We start from the raw sequence: 19485 nt of genomic DNA, 5'->3' as shown, positions 1-19485 counted from the left end.
TTCTTATAAAAAAAAAAGTTTGAAGCCCAAATTTTAAGTTTTGAAAAGATATTTGAATCGATATTCAATTTTTAATAACTTTGAGTAATGTTTTTTTTAGATTTTTATTTCTTATAAAAAAAACTGTCAATTCGATTTTTATCAGATGTCAAAAACATTATTCTTCGTTGCAAAAAATTGTTTTAGAGATGAAATCATATTTCAGTCGTAAAATTTTGGAGGTGACAATTTTTTTTTCAGTTTTATTGATTTATAAAAAAATCGTTATATTGATTTTTTCAAAAAATATACCGGTTTAGTATTACGTTACAATATGTTATATAAAATTTAATTCAAGTCTCTAGCGTTTTTGGTTCGTAAGATATTTAGTGTTAATCGAAATTTTCAACTTTTTTTCAAACTGCTATGGTAAAAAAACCACCCACGCAATTTTCTTGAGAGCGCTTTCTTCATTTTTGTGCCTTATTATCTGTATAACAAAATTTATTTAAAGTTAATATCTCTTCTGGTTCTTCAGCTATGGAGGACGAAAAAACGTCGCGAACGTACGGACACGCACGCACGGACATCTTTCTAAAAATCTATTATTTCGACTCTAGGGACCTTGAAACGTCGAGAAATGTCAAAATTTTTAATTTGACAAATCGGACCCATTACAATAACTTCCTATGGCAAGTTCAAAATTAGTTTTCGACTCACAAATATCTTTTATAAACTTTGTGATATTGGTTTTAACCTACTTTTATCTTTTAAAAAATATTTTTGTAAACATTCTGTAAAATTTTGAGAAAAATCGAATTGACAGTTTTCTTACAAAAAATAAAAACATTAACAAAAAAATGAATAAAAGTTTCTAAAAATTGAATTTCGACTCAAATATCTTTTCAAAAATTTGAGATTATGGCTTCCGACATATTTTATCTTATAAAAAATATTGTTTTCAACATTTTGTTAAAATTGACAGTTTTCTTATCTACCTAAAAACCTTACGAATAAACAATACTTGGTTAAAATGTACCTACGAGTCAAATGGCTTTTAATATTAATAAAAATAATGTTTTGATATTCATTAGTTTTTTTTTTTAATCCAAAAGTCCGTTTTTCATACTAAAAATAAAATCTACAAAAGATACTACGCAAATTCTATTTGACAAACTAAAAATATTTCTATATATGACAAATATTGTTGGTAATTTTAAAAATTTTAAGAATAATTATTCAACTAACAACTTTTTTAACCCAACACAAAAACCTACAAACTTTTAAGCAAGACAAATCGACAGACGGGATCCCAGCCTCTTTTTATAAACCTATTTAAGGGTAAAATTGCTACCACTCCGTCTTTACCTTAAATTATTTCTAATTCTGTCTAAGTATTTATCTATTTTTTCAATTCATTTATCCCTGAAACGACATAACAAACCAACAATTTTATAACAACAACCAAACATGTTTCTTTTTATTTAAATTGTTTGTATTTATAATAAAAGATTATCAATTTTGTAATGCAAACATTATTTTATTGTACGGTTCATAAATATTAAATCTATCATTTATATTCTACACCATAACCATCCCGCAAGAGTTCGTGTTGGTTCTGATGACGTATTTGCTGTTTTGTTGCCAGTAAACAAATATTGTTGTACGAAACTAGATCCTGCACGTCCTGTAAATTCTGGTGTATAATTATAAATCAAACTATTTTCTTCTTCTTTGGAATCGGAAAACTTATTCATATTCTGTCGTGTCTCATTGATGAAGAAATCAGCAAAATATTGTGCTGCACGAATACTTTGTGCTGAATGAGGAATACCACGATTTTCAATGAATTCATAAAGATTTTTCTCTGGATGATATTGTACACCATAGAAAGGATATCTGTAAAAATATTTTTTTTTATTTTAAAATAAAGATATACAGTTATTTATTTATAGACAAAATGTATTATATTTAAGAGAACTGTAGTATAGTCTAGACAGCGGAAGAGGATGTCACTGTACTCACTCACCTTTTATGTTCGATAGTTGAGATGAATTTAAAGTTATTCCAATCGTGATTGACACTAAGGATATCCCAGTCTTTGTCAAAACCATATTCCTCAAAAGTCTGTTAAAGAGAAATACATAGAATTATCATTTGAATGCAAGACATTAGAAAATCTGTAAAAGAAATAAGAACTTAGTGACGTAGGGCTTCGAAAATCCTCAACATTCATGTTGCATTGAGCTAAAAAAAACTTTGCATTCACAGACAAAATAGCAAAACAAATAATTTTAAAAATAAGTACAATCAAAAATTAAATATACGCTCAGGTGCACCATTCAATTGTGATATGGCAAGTATCGTTGTTAGGAAGTATATAAGGTTTTCCAGTAAGAGGTTGCATTTTATTATTATATAAAAAATATTTTTTAAAAGAAATCAATGGATATTTATAATTTAAAAGGATTTCAGGCTATATCAGGAAATTATTCCAGCTCCATTGTAATAGTTCCAACAAAAAATATTTTATTTGAAATACTAATTTTTTATATAAATTTATTCAATCAAATATTGTAAAGGTAGATAACAGGTAATGAACAATTATACTGTTGGATTTATTGGGGGTAACATTGATAAGATTCCCGACATTTGACCGTCGACAAAACTTGGAAACGACAGTTTCTGCCAGATGAAAGTTTGTCTATTGAAATAAAAGTCCAAATCACATTCAAAATAAGTTAAATGAGATACTTTCGACATTATGCAAAATTTCAGTGTTCCAAAGTAAATAGTAAAAATAGTAAAAGTAAGTTAGTAAATAGTAAAAGATTGTTGTGTGAAAATATCACAGTTGTATGTTTATACTCATCTGTGTCACATGTAAATTTATTTATAAACTTATCTTCCTATCTACTCTTCTATTCATATAAATTACACTCAAGTTAACTTACCTTTTCAGTTATACAATATTGATGGAAGTTAGCAGTTACATTATGTTTCTTAAGAATCGAAATAACGTCGTCAGGAGCATTTCCAAACAATCTACTTTTATTGTAACCTGACGAAGAAATTAAAAAAAAATATATATATATTAGAATTAAAATGTATTTGCTCTGTCAAATCACATTATTGTTTATACCTTCTTTGAATTCTAATGGCAAAGGTTGCTTTTGAGACGAACATGAACTTCTGTGTTCTTTTTTATTAGCTTCTATATATGTGAGTAATTCAAATCCAAGACATGTTGCCCAAATTGGAAAATATATTCCTTGTTCATTTAATTCTTTAGCTGCTTGGAATAAATGGAATCCTGCTTCTGCATATCCGTTAGATTTATTTAATGATGTTGCTCCACCAGGGAAGAGTATTCTTTAAATGGAAAATTGTAATTAATAAATTGTAATTTATACAAATCTAAAGGGAGAACCTACCCATTCACTTTGGTAACAATGTCCTTATAGTATTCAGGTGATTGACCAATCCTGCAAAAACAAAAACAGTAAAAATATTAATGTTTTATTCCATTGTGAATAGTTAATTTGGAACAAAAATGCAAAATTTAGGAGATGACAGGTGTCACTTCTAGAAAAAAACGTTATTTCATGATTGTATTCTTTAAAGATAACTCATTTTGACATCTCATCATTTTTTATTTTCCTTACTTATATCGACACAATTAAAAAATATCAACTTTTAAATTTTTAACTTCCAATAGCAAGTTATTGTAATGGGTCCGATTTGTCAAATGGAAAATTTTGAAATTTCTTGAAGTTTCAAGGTCTCTAGAGTCGAAATAAAAGATTTTTAGAAAGATGTTTGCGCGTGCGTGTGTACGTACGTTCGTACGGCCATACGTTCGGGAAGTTTTTTTCGTTGTCCATAGCACAAGAACTAGAAGAGATAATAACTTCAAATATATTTTGTTATATAGACAATAATGCAGAAAGGGCTCTCAAGAAAATTGAGTGAGTGGTTATTTTTACAATAGCAGTTTAAAAAAAAGGTAAACATTTTGGTTGGCCCTAAATATCTCACGATCTTATGCTGCTAGAGACTTTAATTAAATTTTATATTATATATTGCAACGTGATACCAAACCAGTATATTTTTGTAAAAAAATCCAATTAAGGGTTTTTTTATAAATCGAACAAACTGAAAAAAAATTGACAACTCGAAAATTTTACAAAATGATTTCATCTCCAAAAGAATTTTGTTCAACGAAATCTAACGTTTTTAACATCTGCTAAAGTTTTGAGAAAAATAAAATTGACGGTTTTTAAAAAAATCTAACCTAGAAAAACATTACTCAAAGTGGGCAAAAAATGAATTTGGACTTAAATATCTTTCTAAAAACTTGAGATTATGGCTTCAAACTTATCTTACCTTATAAGAAATATTGTTTTCAACATTTGATAAAATTGTGAAAAAAATTGAATTGACAGTTTTTCTTACAAAAAATAAAAACTTAAAAGAAAATTTAACATAAGTTGGTAAAAATTGATTTTCAGGTCAAATATCTTTTTAAATATTTGAGATAATGGCTTCCAACTAATTTTCGCTTACAAGGTTTTTTTTCAATATTCGGAAACATTAAAAAAAAAACAAATTGACAGTTTTTTACAAAGAATAAAAACTTAAACAAAAAAGAGGCTGGGATGTGACCCACACTGATAACTCCCGTCTGTCGATTTGTCTTGCTTAAAAGTTTGTCTATATGTACTCGTATCAATTTTTACCAAATTTCCGTAATATTTGTTGTAGATTTTATTTTTTATGAAAAAACGGACTGTTGGATTTTTATATAAAAATTACTGAATATCGAAAACAATATTTTCTGTAAAATAAAATAAGTTTGAAGCCAATATTTCAAATTTTTCAAAAGATATTTGAGTCAAAAATCAATTTTTACCATCTTTTGTTAATTTTTTTTTTCGGTTTTTAATTTGTAAAAAAAAACTGTCAATTCGATTTGTTTCAAAATTTTACTAAATGTTGAAAACATTTTTTTTTTGAAAGATAAAAGTAAATTAAAGCCAATATCTCAAAGTTTTCAAAAGATATTTGAGTTGCAAATCAATTTTTACCAACTTATGTTAAATTTTCTTTTAAGTTTTTATTTTTTGTAAGAAAAACCGTCAATTCGATTTTTCTCAACATTTTTCAAAATGTTGAAAACAATAATTCTTATAAGATAAAATAAGCTTGAAGCCTTAATTTCAAGTTTTTGAAAATATATTTGAATCGATATTCAATTTTTACGAACTTTGAGTAAGGTTTTTTTTAGATTTTTATTTTTTATAAAAAAAACTGTCAATTAGATTTTCTCAAAATTTTATCAGTTGTCAAAAACATTATTCTTCTTTGCACAAAATTGTTTTAGAGATAAAGTCATATTTCAGTCGTACAATTTTGGAGGTGACAAATTTGTTTGTTCAATTTTATTGATTTATAAAAAAACCGTTATATTGATTTTTTTTTTTTCAAAAAATATACCTGTTTGGTATAACGTTACAATATATTATATAACATTTAATTCAAGTCTCTAGCATTTTTGATTCGTATAAGATATTTAGGGTTAACCAAAATGTTCACCTTTTTTCAAACTGCTATGGTAAAAAAACCCCCCAAGCAATTTTCTTGAGAGCCCTTTCTGCCTTATTATCTGTATAACAAAATTTATTTGAAGTTGATATCTCTTCTGGTTCTTGAGCTATGGAGGACAAAAAAAACGTCGCGACGTACGGACGTACGAACGTACGTACACACGCAGGCACAGACATCTTTCTAAAAATCTTTTATTTCGACTCTAGGGACCTTGAAACGTCGAGAAAAATCAAAATTTTCAATTTGAATAATCGGACCCATTACAATAAATTCCTATGGGAAGTTAATATCTTTAATAAAAGTTGGTAAAAATGGAATTTCGACTCAAATATCTTTTCATAACTTTGAGATATATTATCTTTAAGCAACTTGTATCTTTTAAAAAATAATGTTATCAACATTCAGTTAAATTTTGAGTAAAATCAAATTGACAGTATTTTTTACAAAAAGCTAAAAACCTAAACAAAATTTTAAAAAGTTGGTAAAAATTGGTTTTTGACTTAAATATCTTTACAAAAATTTGAGATTATTACTTCCAACTAATGTTATCTTACAAGAAATATTGTTTTCAACATTCGGAAACATTTTAAAAAAATTCGGATTGACAGTTTTTTTAACACAAAATAAAAACTTCAAAGAAAATTTAACAAAAGTTCGTAAGTATTGATTTTCGACTCAAATATATTTTCAAACATTTGAAATTATGGCTTCGAACTAATTTTAACTTATAAGAAATATTGTTTCCAAAAAAATCGTTTTTTTACAAAAAAGAAGAACCTAAACAAAAAAATTAATAAAAGGTTTTAAAAATTGATTTGCGGCTCAAATATCTTTTCATAACTTTGAGATATTATCCTTAAACAACTTTTATCTTTTAAAAAATATTGTTATCAACATTCAGTTAAATTTTGAGAAAAATCAAATTAACAGTTTTCTTACAAAAAACTAAAACCTAAACAAAATTTAAAAAAGTTGGTAAAAATTGATTTTTGACTTAAATATCTTTACAAAAATTTGAGATTATTACTTCCAACTAATGTTATCTTATAAGAAATATTGTTTTCAACATTGGGAAAAATGTTAAGAAAAATCGGATTGACAGTTTTTTTTACACAAAATAAAAACTTCAAAGAAAATTTAATAAAAGTTCGTAAGCATTGATTTTCGACTCAAATATCTTCTTAAACATTTGAAATTATGGCTTCGAACATTCGTACAAATTTTCAGAATAATCGTTTTTTTACAAAAAATAAGAACCTAAACAAAAAAATGAATAATAGTTTTTAAAAATTGATTTTCGACTCAAGTATATTTCAAAACTTTGAGATATTAACTTTAAACTACTTTTATCTTTTAAAAAAATATTGTTTAAACATTTTGAGAAATCTAATTGACAATTGTTTTTACAAAAAACAAAAACCTAAAAAAAAAAAACAATAGTAAAATTTAGTAAAAATTTACTTTCGACTCAAATAGCTTTTCAAAAATTAAAAATATTGTCTTCAACCTTTTTTATTTCACAGAAAATATTGTTTTCGATATTCAGTATTTTTTTTTAATCCAAAAGTCCGTTTTTCATAAAAGAAATAAAATCTACAAAAAATAGTATGCATACTTGGTAAAAATTGATGTTTGGTTCTTGATATCTTTTAAACTAATTTCTTTCATCCAATTTATACAAATTTAAGAAATGCTTCTAAAATTGGTAAACATTTGTTTTCGACTAAAAATCCATTTAACAAAACTATATTTTCAAACTAAACTGTTTCTTGATATGAAAAATATTCTTGTTAATTTTAAAATTTTATGAATAATTCAACTGACAAATTTTTTAACCCAACACGAAAACCTACAAACTTTTAAGCAAGACAAATTGACAGAAGTAATGGCAAGAATTTGCTTATTTATTTAATTTATACATATTTATCTCTTACACAACACTTTAGTTTCCAAAAGCTTGAATAAACCAAATAAAATAATTCGTGTGTATTTTTTGTTCAGAAAGTTGAATAATTGTAGCGCCACCTTGTGTGTAAATATTTTTTTATTCTATTTTTCAATAAGCTGGTATTAACTGATCTTTAAAACAAACATACACTGAATAAAATGCTTGCATATGTCAGCATAACAATAGATTATTAATTGAATTTATAATTATTCATATAAGTATAACTATTTAAACATTTATAATCTGCAATATATGCGGCTTATCGCTCATGATATTGCTGTCTGCTTAAACACTTAGCGGATTAAACAACAACAAATGACATCACAAAACATAATGACTTAATTAGATGTCTACTTCATTATATCAAAAAATTAGAATAAAATAAATCAAATTTAAATTTAAATTCAAAAAGAAACAAAATTATATTCGTAATAAACAAATTTCAACCTTACTTATCTGATGGTCACTAATTACTATATCGAAATGTTTTTATTATTATTAAAAAAAAAAAAACAAATCTGGCATTATAAAAAGGGAATTCCCCTTGTATATTATGTACATACTTTATATGCAATGTACATAGTGTATTTATTTCATGTATTATTGGTGCATTAATCTTTTTGTTTAACTAAACTTGTTCCAAATATTGACTCGTCACACCGATGGATTTGTTTATATACCTACATTTTGCACATTTACCTTTTATTTTTATTGTTATTGATATAATATTTTTGATAAACATGATTTGAAATAGGAATTCGAATTTTGTTTAATAATTTGTTTTAATTTGTTAAATACTTGTAGTCGTTGATTATAAGATAAAACAATAAATATCGAAAGTATTGTCACTGCTAAAATTATTTATTAGCTAAGTCAACATCATAAGGCAGAATACAATTATTGATTCCGCAAATAATATTTATTTAATTTTTTTGTAATTGATTGGTTTTCAATCAATTATTAGGATGCTGCATCTCCGCAAAAAAAAAGTCCCCCTAGATCTCGAGTATCGGTGTAGCACGTGTCAACAGTTACAATATAACTAATCTATGCATTAAACCTATATATACAATATAAAATTGTTAAGAAATATACATTTTATTATTTTATTGAAACACAAAATTTTATAGACAACACTACTTGCTTACAGAAAATCAGGACTACGTTTTTCAAACAATTCAAGGACTGGCCCAATTGACAAAAAAAGAGTTCTTTGCAAGAAAGTGGACTTCCAACCGGTTAATAAATGTGATTTGAGATATTTTACTAACCTGAATTCTTCTTACAACGGCATTTTGAGAAATAAAAATATTCTTTTTGAAGAACAAATCGAGAAAATAGTCGTCGTGAATTGCAAATAATTTGTTACAAAATTTCACAGTAAATGAAGCTTAGTCAAGACGATTTTAATATTTTACAATATTATTTAGTTTAAAACTTGTCTTACAATCATGTGAACTAACAATTTTCTGTGACAATATTGCCAAAAATCGTACGTACTTTAGTTGTTAACATCATCTAAATCATATGATAAAATTTTGCTACAATATAACAGAAATATGCGGGGCCCTTATTAAACAGGAAAAAGACTATAATCTTATAAGACAATCGCACTACTAATAGACGAATCTGATAACACTAAATAAATCATTACCCACTTCATTTCAAAACATAACATAATCAGTATTGAGGATATTGAAGATTAAATGTTTAGTAATTTCTTCTTTTGAATAAAAATTATTCACTTTGAAACTTTTGCTTTAAGGCCAAAGATATTTCTAATCAGAATCGGTAATCAGATAATGAATTCAAGACGGAAAGTAATGAAAAATTAATATTTATATAGACAAAAAAGCTCTCAGGTATGATTCTAAGTTCATTGATTATATTTTGTTTTTTTTTTTTTGTTTAAACATTCATTTTCAATTTAAAAATACACTCAAAGTTTTGGGTTTCATATTAAATTCAAAATATACACAAAAACATACCATATTGGAACTGCACGGGCTCCAGCACCTTCTACAAATTTGACATAAGAAGCAGCAATGTAGCTTGTCAAATTTCTATTAGGATATCTTCTAAGAGTTCTCCTGGATAATTCCATTGTAAGAACGCCCACGATCGGAGTGGCATGATCATCAGGTCCCAATGTTCTTAGTTGTAATCTTGAAAACGCATCTACGGTTACTGGAGCACAACAAAGAAAAACTGCTGCACTTATTGTAATTAAAAATGCAACAACTGAGTGAAGCATTTTGAGGTAGGAATTATATAGCACTGAAGTTAATATAAACGAACTGTTGAAAATGACAATTGTCACTCTACTGATAGCGAAACCAATAGTTGTTGATTTATATATTCAGTTTTTTTTTTTAATACTAGAATTACAACAATGTACTTTGAGAGCTTTTTTTCCTGGTTTGGATTCTATATTTGCATAATCTTTGTCGATTATAAAAACATTTCCAAAAAAAATCCAAAATTAAAAATATGTTTTGTTTTATGCAATTGACACCTCTTGTTAAAAGAAACCGAACTCAGCTGGGAAAACTAGAAAAAATTTATATTCATATACTTTGTATGTCATTTCCAAGCAAATCCAATAAACATATTATTTTTAAAGATGTTAAAGTTTTTTTGATGACGCTTTTAAACGGTGATTTTTTAAGAGCTTGAGAACTTTAAAAAAAACGCATAAAATTTGCAAAATCTCATCGATTCTTTATTTGAAACGTTAGATTGGTCCATGACATTTACTTTTTGAAGATAATTTCATTTAATTGTTGACAGCGGCTGCGTCTTAGGTGATTCATTCGGAAAGTCCAATTTTGGGTAACTATTTCGAGCATTTCGGCCGGAATAGATCGAATTTCTTCGGAAATGTTGTCTTCCAAAGCTGGAATAGTTGCTGGAATAGTTGCTGGCTTATTTGTGTAGACTTTAGACTTGACGTAGCTCCACAAAAAATAGTCTAAAGGCGTCAAATCGCATGATCTTGGTGGCCAACTTACCGGTCCATTCCTTGAGATGAATTGTTCTCCGAAGTTTTCCCTTAAAAATGGCCATAGAATCGCGAGCTGTATGGCATGTAGCGCCATCTTGTTGAAACCACATGTCAACCAAGTTCAGTTCTTCAATCTTTGGCAACAAAAAGTTTGTTAGCATTGAACGATAGCGATCGCCATTCACCATAACGTTGCGTCCAACAGCATCTTTGAAAAAATACGGTCCAATGATTCCACCAGCGTACAAACCACACCAAACAATGCATTTTTCTCGATGCATGGGCAGTTCTTGAACGGCTTCTGGTTGCTCTTCACTCCAAATGCGGCAATTTTGCTTATTTACGTAGCCATTCAACCAGAAATGAGCCTCATCTCTCAACAAAATTTGTCGATAAAAAAGCGGATTTTCTGCCAACTTTTCTAGGGCCCATTCACTGAAAATTCGACGTTGTGGCAGATCGTTCGGCTTCAGTTCTTGCACGAGCTGTATTTTATACGGTTTTACACCAAGATCTTTGCGTAAAATCTTCCATGTGGTCGAATAACACAAACCCAATTGCTGCGAACGGCGACGAATCAACATTTCACGGTCTTCAGCAACACTCTCAGAAACAGACGCAATATTCTCTTCTGTACGCATTCGTGTGGTTGGTTTAATGTCCAATAAAGTAAACTGAGTGCGAAACTTGGTCACAATCGCATTAATTGTTTGCTCACTTGGTCGATTATGTAGACCATAAATCGGACGTAAAGCGCGAAACACATTTCGAACCGAACACTGATTTTGGTAATAAAATTTAATGATTTGCAAGCGTTGCTCGTTAGTAAGTCTATTCATGATGAAATGTCAAAGCCTACTGAGCATCTTTCTCTTTGACAGCATGTCTGAAATCCCGCGTGATCTGTCAAATATTAATGCATGAAAATCCTAACCTCAAAAAAATCACCCTTTATTATAAATTTTTTTCTACTTTTCTTTCAAAAAAATCTAAAGGTAACTCATAATGTTTACATACACATACATTTGTGCATGTCTTTAATTCTATTTATCGAAGCAATAAGTTAAAAGTTTATTATTTATAGTTGTGGCAGGCGTTTAATGGAGTTGGTATAGGATTTCGGTTTAATGGTTGTAAATGGAATTTCTAAAAGAGATAGCAGAGGTGAATTAACATTTATTTCTGGTCAGGGTTGTTCTATGATAGATTACTGTTTGGCTAGAGGCGATTGGCTTACTGTTATAGAGGATTTTGAGGTACAAACTGCAAGCTATTCAGCCCACCTTCCAATAGTGACATTTATGAAATTTCTAAACCTCGATTCTACGCTGAGCGAACCAGTCCTAAAATATAAATGGGTTGATAATCAGGTAGTAGTGTACAAGCGTAGACTCGATGCGCAAGTAAATAGTCTATCAAGCCATGTATCCTGCTCCTGTGAGCAGTCGGCTGGCGAAATAATAGAAGTTATTAAGAGTTCAGCCATGCCACCCATCAGGAAACAAAATCTTACTGTTGAGTGGTACGACTGGGAATGTATAAAACTCAGAAAAAAGTCCTTTGCAATGCTTAAAATTTCTTTAGATCGGTCTACCTAGCAAATAAAACGTATAAGCTAGTATGCAAAAATAAACAAAAAACTTTTATCGCTGGATTAGCAGTAGGTTTATCAAAATGTAAAGACTCAAAATCATTTTGGTCTAACGTGAGATTGTTAGGTGGCGTTAAAAATGTTTCAGCAACCACAATAAGTGTAGAGTTACTATCAAAACATTTAAAGGAACTTCTCACAACTATTTCAATATGCTTCACCCTCAATTACCTCAATTACCTAGACCTAGGCGAACCTATTACAATAAATGAATTGTAAGCAATCCTAAAAAACATGAAAAACAACAAGGCAGCCGGGATAGATGGAATTCCAGCTGAATTTTATAAAAACTCATCCCCGTCTTTCCTAAATCTTCTTCTTGATTTTTTTAATAAGCATCTTGAAAAAGAAGAAATACCTCAGTCATTTTTAATGTCACAAATTTGTCCAATTCTTAAAAAAGGAGATCCTAGCTCACCAGCAAACTATAGGGGCATTTCGATTCTTCTTGCTTGAGAAAATTATTTAGCCAAATTCTATACTGCAGGCTTATGAGGTTGGTAGATGAAAACAAATTGCTAAGCACTTTCCAAGCTGGTTTTCGCTCTGGTCTTTCAACTGTGGACGAAATCTTCGCACTTTCCAATATAGCAAAACGTTTCATCGATAACAAACAAAAACTTTATGTTTTTTTCATTGATTTTAGGGCAGCATTTGATACTATCAACCGGAGTTTTATAAATTATCAAATTTTGGTATATCGACAAAATTTTTAAGACTCTATAAACTTCTCCTCACCAATAATTGCGCTACTGTGTCAAATGGGAATTCCATATCCAGCTTCTTTAACACTGATTGCGGTGTGAACCAAGCCTGATTATGTTCTCCCTTTTCATTGACGATGTCTCCCGTGATTTTCATGGGGATGTTAGGTTTGGAAATCTACTTATTAAGGTCCTACTTTATGCGGACGACCTTGTTGGGACCTGAATATAAACACCTCAAAATAAAAAATTATGATTTTTGAAAGCACCTGTCGAAGGAGAAACTCGCTACAAGCATTGTCATTGGATCATGAACCTATAGAGGTGGTTAACCAATTTAAGTATTTAGGTGTTCTATTTTGTAGCAATCTAGATTTCCGGCCCCATGTTAAGGAAAAATGCTTATCGGCAAAAACTGCAATAAACCTTATATGGAACAAAATCTTCTGCAATAAGTACATAGGCATCTCACCTAAATTTAGAGTTTTTGAAGCAACTATAAACTCATGCTTATGCTACGCCTGTCAAGTTTTTGGTTAACAAGATCTCGATGAATTTGAGATGGTACAACGCTTCTTTTTTAAGCGAATATTTAAACTTCCAAACTATACACCAACTTACGATACACATGTGGAATCAGGGATCCCTCCGATTTTTTTAAAAAATCTTAAATTTATTAAATAAATCTCGCATTCCGAAGGAATTTATCGCCGTTTAAAGAATGGTATGAAATAGCAAATGCGCACGGATTTAATGTAAATCTTGGTACAACTTCTCTTGATAATTGGAAAGGTAGGTTTTATGAATGTATTGCGTTGGCTGATGATTCATTTTATCTCAAGTTCTTGAATAGGGCTCGAACCTCTCCAAGCAGATTGGTCTATAAGCAACTCAATCACACTTTGTTTGTAAACAATTATTTTAATAGTAATCTTTCTGCAAATCAAATAGGTATTTTGTTTAAAGCAAGAACTGAGATGCTAAATCTGAATTACAAACCTCACAGAAATAATAATCCCAGGTGTAACCTCTGCAATCGAAATGAAATCGAAGATGTTAACCACTTTTTAGCCGTTTGTCCAATTCCACAAGAACTCCGAAGAAATCTAGGCAACTTTTAGTTGCTTCTCTAGCATACCGATCCATTTTTGTTGCCTGGAGATTCTAAAAATAAAATCCCTGACTCTGTCTGCTCATTTATTCAAAAAGTCTGTTTAAAAATGTAAACTGTATTTCAAGATTTAAAAATGTACCCACAACATTTTTTTAAATTTATATGCCATTTGAATTCTAAAAAAAACAAAAGTTTTTGAAAATCGTTAGAGCTGTTTTCTTTTAATTATAATTTATAAGTATAACATTTTTCAATTTGAGATTAAAAATATTTATATACGTTTTTTGATATCAATATTCGAATAAAAAAGTTTTAATATTTTTTTTTAAAATCAAAAAGGAAAACAATGCTATTTTTGATCATACAATTTTATTGAGAGAGTATATGAGCTTGTTCACAAAAATAATTATGGAAACTCAAAAACAAAATAACGGTTTTTTATTAAAAGAAGCCAAATTAAAAAAAAATTAAAAAATTAAACGAAATCAATCGGTTGGGTTTCTGAGAAAATTCGAATTTTTTACAAACAAAGTTGTATGGGAGCTACTGTTATCTTTAGTTTAAAAACATTCAAAACCTCTAACGAGAATCGTCATTGACTTCCAAATTTTAATTCAATCGACCTAATGGTTAAGGCTGAGGACAGATAGACAAACGAAATCAGGGGACCTGATTTTTCGACTTCTTATCATAGTAATGTCATGTTTGATTAAAATCTTGAGTTCGACATTTTTTAGGAATGTAGTACTTGCCATATAGTTCCTTTATGTCGAAAGTAAAAATGAAAATATTGCTCTAAAGTTTGCCATGCTTATTTGGTTTTTCCTACTATTTATAATGTTACACATTTATTGATAAGAATTGTTTACAAATAAAAGACATTTGTTTACTATAAACTGAAAATACCCAATTAATGGAGTAAACATTTCTATTAAATTACTCTTCAATGCTATTATTTCATAGTAAAATAAAATATAAAAGCACTATGGGCAAAAACAAAATTGATCACTGAAATTGAAAAACAAAAGTACAAATATTAAACTAGTAAGCTAGTATAAGAAATTTTAATCTGAAACACGTAAATAAAACAAAAAAAAAATGTGTATTGGATTTTTTAAATGACTCATTTGTTAATGCAACTGCAACTTGTTAAACTCGTTCAAAAATTCAAGATTTTTTTTGTTGTATTTACGCCTGGAACATTTTTTTGTTTTGTGTCAAAGAAACTGATCTCCATAGTGACACAATTAAGTATGTTCACTAGTTGTTCATTTATCATTTCGTGTTATAATAATAGTTTTCAGCAAAAAGATTTCATTTTGATCTTTCAAAAAACTAGTATTTATTAAGAGAAAAAAATTGACGTTGTGAAGAAAAGGGTATTTAATTAACAGTGGAAAACAATATTAGCCGAATTGGTTTTTATGAAATTTTCGATAACTTCAAACATTCCATCCATAATCTAAAGCATTATCTGCCACTGCAACTGCAACGGCCTAAAAAGCGGACAATTCAAAATGAAACTAAACTTCTTATTCCAAAACATTATAACAGGTTATCCATTTTGCGGTTTCAAAAGTATAGAGCTGGAATTCGAAATCTGTCAAACTAAGTTGTTAAATAATTTTTTTCAGTTGAAAGTCTGACATTTACGAAATGGATCGCTTAACTATTGCACAAGGCATACAAATTGTTAAAACGTACTATTTACAAAAATGGTGATTCTGCCACAGAACGATATGTGCAAGCAATTGGCAAAATTGTAAAGATATTTTAAGAAACTGGATTGGTTAAAGAATTTTTAAGGCCTGTGTATCATCGTTTCGCTCGTACCACTGAAAATATTGCTGCTGTAAGTGAAAGTATTGCCGAAGACCCAAATGTGTCGATTCCTCGTGCGTCTCGTTCTCAGGAATAAGGCGTATAAAGACAGTGCAATATGCCACACAACTCGAACGAGTATGGCTTTATTGCAAGAGATATTTCCTGGCCGCGTAATTTCTCGTCGTGGCAATATCAACTGGCCAGCAAAATCATAACGCTGAACTTTTTTTGTAGAGCTACGCGAAAGACCGTCTTTATGCAGATAAATCTTTAACTCTTAAGCACTTAAGAACCAACATTCTCAAACTCTATTTTGACATTTTTAAATTTTTTTAAACCTATTTTTTCCCTTACCAATTAATATTTTACCATCTCTGACAACATTACTTGCACACAGGAATGGTTGAGAGTTGTAAGTCACTAGGACCTGGTTCTTCATGGGTTGCGCCACCTAATTTATTTTATTTATAATTAATATTTTTGGAGTATTTAGAGACTACATCCTTCTGAATTTTACACCGAAAGTTTGCCTGTTAAACTTGATTTTTGAAAAAACTTTTGACTATCGAATTAAAAAGACGAATTTTGAATTTTCACAAATTGTTCTTTCAATTCAATCACTAAAAGCTGATAAATAAAATAAACTGTCGTTTAAAATAAATACACTTTTACAAAATTTTAGAATTATTTTTGTTGGGGAATTTAACAATTTTCACCTATTCACAAGCTAATTAATTTTTATTTAATCCGGGGAGTGGACCATTAATGTAATTACCAAAATTTAAACTACAATCGTGTGATTTAACATTAATCAAATGTAAAAGATATACATCGAAAAATACTGAAAAGGTTTTTAAATTAACAAAACTTAATAACTTATTTAAATAGTTTTAATAAGTTAAGCCGTGATTCTTTTTGATATCCTTAAATTTGTATTTTTGTCAAAATTAATTTATCAAACTTGGAAAATAGAAACCAAAAGTCAACAAAAAAGACAACAGAACAACGTAAACGTAATTAATTTTGAGATTCACTTATTTGTTTTCCTTATCAAAAATATAACATCAAGTTCAAGATGAAAACTCGAGTTTTTTTTCATCGTAAAAATATAAAACTTGTCATTGAGCACCTATCTTCGTGTTTGTTATGTATTGCAAGTTCAAAATGACTTATTTTCTATGAGTGCCTACCCAAATAACCAAAGAGTCATTATCAACAAAAATAAACAATTACAAACAAAAGTATATATTCTTTTAATCAAAAATGCTTGTTCATACATTGTTCACAATAGAAATATCGATGAATATAATATAGGAAACAAAATAATAACATTTTGAATAAGTATCACAATAGAACAAAAACGTCATCCACTGTATAAATATTCATAAATAGAGAAATAGACAACAAATTAAGCACTCAAGTAAAAACATACTGGTTCAGGTGTTTTTGTTTTGCATAGAAACTTCTTTATCAATCAACATTAATAAATCTTAATTTTAAGGCCTACACATAATGAAGACTGTGATTAATCCCGAATGTACAAATTTACGAGTATCATTCCTTAACAAAAGGTCACAATTTATATCCCATATCATTTAACCTATTCTCCTGACACATAACAAAATATTATAATTACTCAATTAATCATCGTAAATACCGTTCGTTTTATAACCCCATCAATGCGCCTATAATAATTGTGGATTTGTCATTCCAACCACCCGGCCTCAATTGACCTTACTTTTTGTTTATGCCATTTAAAATATCAACTCAAAAATACACACAAGCTTGTTTGTTCGGAACGTAAATGAAAAAAAAATAGTAATACAAATCAAAACAAAAACATACCATATTGGAACTGCACGGGCTCCAGCACCTTCTACAAACTTAACATACGAAGCAGCAATGTAGCTGGTCAAATTTCGGCAAGGATATTTTATTTGGGTTTTGAAGGATACCTCCTGAGTAAGTACGCCTACGATTGGGGTGGCATTTTCTTCGGGTTCCGATGTGAAAACTATGTACGAATTCACGACTATTGGAGCGCAGCATAGGAAAACTGCTGCGCTCATTGAAATTAAAAACGCAACACGTGATTGAAGCATTTCAAAGTAAAATATCACAGATTAAATAAAGCGAACTAATGGATACGACGGCAATCGACGTCCAACTGATCGTGAACTTGGTCCGTGGGTTGTATATACCCACAACACAATCCACAGAACGAAGATGAACACTTATCGTTCTGGTAAATATAATAACAACAATAACAATAATAATCAATAACAATAACAATAATTGGCTACGAGATCTTGGGCATTGCGAGTCGCGATCGCGAGTACGGCTATATACATTTATATGGCATGTATCGGCCAACAATGAGAAGTCGGCAAACGCAGTGAGATAAGGGTCCGATTTGACAAAGAGAATTTTTGACAAGAAATAGTTTTTGATCTAAGATTTTTGATAAAGATAAGATTAATAATATCAGACACACGTTGTTATATTTACAATTAAAATAATGTTGCTTTTATTGACTTTAATTTTGAGAACACTTTATATTTTATTTTCTTATTATTTTAAGTGTCTTTTAGGAAAAATGTTTTTAATCAATTTTTTAATAACTCTAAAACAGTAAATTAAATGGACTTGGAACTAAACCAACTATAATTATTTTATTACCTTAATAAACAATTAATATCTAAGCATGTTAATTAGCATACATAATACCTTAGTTTTACCTTTGTCTACCTTATGATGCATGTCAAGATATCTGATAATTTGTAGGTATGCGACTTTATAGGAATTACAATTTGTTGTCATTTGAGCTGGTACATTCTTTCGAGTAAGAAGGTAAACTTTTGTTCAGGGGGATTTTTGTTAACTTTCTTTGCGAACATGTTATAACACTTCAATATGCAGTTTTAAAAACGTTTAGGTACATAATCCTAACCGGAACTATCATGTTATGGGTGTTGTATAAAATAAAGTTTAATGTTCAACAGAAAGAAGTTATCATAAATTAAAAAAATGTGGGATGCGACCAACACTCATAACTTCCAAATCCATCGATTTGTCTTGGTTAAAAGGTTTGTAGGTTTTCGTGTTTTGTTAAAAAAGTTGTCACTTGAATTGTTCTTAAAAATTTTAAAATTACAAACAATATTTTGCATGTAATGAAATAGTTTGATTTCAAAATCTATTTTTTTAAAGTGATTTTTGGTCAAAAACCAATATTCAAAAGCTTCTATTTCTTATACAAACAAATACAAATTAGATGAATGGAAATTAGTACAATTACAATATCTTCTATTATTAACACTAATTGAACATCAATTTTTACGAAATTTGCGTACTATTTTTTGCAGATTTTTTTTTAAGAAAAAACCGACTGCTGAATTTTTTTTTAAAAATTACTGAATTTTAAAAATAATATTTTCTTTGAGATAAAATCGGTTTGAAGCCATTTTTTTCATTTTCGAAAAGATATTTGAGCCGAAAATCAATTTTTACCAACTTTTTTAAATTTTTTTGTAGGTTTTAAATTTTCGTAAAAAAACTGTCAATTCGATTTTTCTTAAAATTTTAACGAATCTTGAAAACAATATTTTTTTATAAGATATAATTAGTTTGAGCCTTGAATCTCAAATTTTTGAA

General features: G+C 28.8%; 1 protein-coding gene across 2 annotated transcripts; it reads right to left on the bottom strand.

Moving 5' to 3' along the window:
* Positions 1-1498: 1498 nt before the first annotated feature.
* LOC129947578 (gamma-glutamyl hydrolase A-like) lies at positions 1499-18019 on the bottom strand. Of its 2 annotated transcripts, none has more exons than XM_056058197.1 (6): positions 17677-18019; positions 3414-3464; positions 3122-3351; positions 2934-3040; positions 2009-2106; positions 1499-1878 (listed from the first exon to the last, which is right to left on the bottom strand). In XM_056058197.1, the coding sequence occupies exons 1-6, from the start codon at positions 17931-17933 to the stop codon at positions 1554-1556; spliced, it is 1068 nt and encodes a 355-aa protein (XP_055914172.1). In that variant the 5' UTR covers positions 17934-18019; the 3' UTR covers positions 1499-1553. The 2 variants fall into 2 exon arrangements, with proteins under 2 accessions (XP_055914172.1, XP_055914171.1); XM_056058196.1 differs by lacking the exon at positions 17677-18019 and adding an exon at positions 9523-9854.
* Positions 18020-19485: the final 1466 nt, after the last annotated feature.

The sequence above is a fragment of the Eupeodes corollae genome, chromosome 2 (assembly GCF_945859685.1).
Source record: "Eupeodes corollae chromosome 2, idEupCoro1.1, whole genome shotgun sequence".
Taxonomy (NCBI): domain Eukaryota; kingdom Metazoa; phylum Arthropoda; class Insecta; order Diptera; family Syrphidae; genus Eupeodes; species Eupeodes corollae.
This window is presented reverse-complemented; position numbering and strand designations above follow the sequence as displayed.

What these genes read in the sequence shown, in the direction of transcription:
- LOC129947578 (XM_056058196.1), bottom strand. Translation starts at nt 9,788, where the DNA reads ATGCTTCACTCAGTTGTTGCATTTTTAATTACAATAAGTGCAGCAGTT. An exon ending in GCCATTAGAATTCAAAGAAG is followed by an intron (nt 3,041 to 3,121) that starts GTATAAACAATA and finishes TTTCTTCGTCAG; the next exon opens with GTTACAATAAAAGTAGATTG. An exon ending in TCAACTATCGAACATAAAAG is followed by an intron (nt 1,879 to 2,008) that starts GTGAGTGAGTAC and finishes ATATTTTTACAG; the next exon opens with ATATCCTTTCTATGGTGTAC.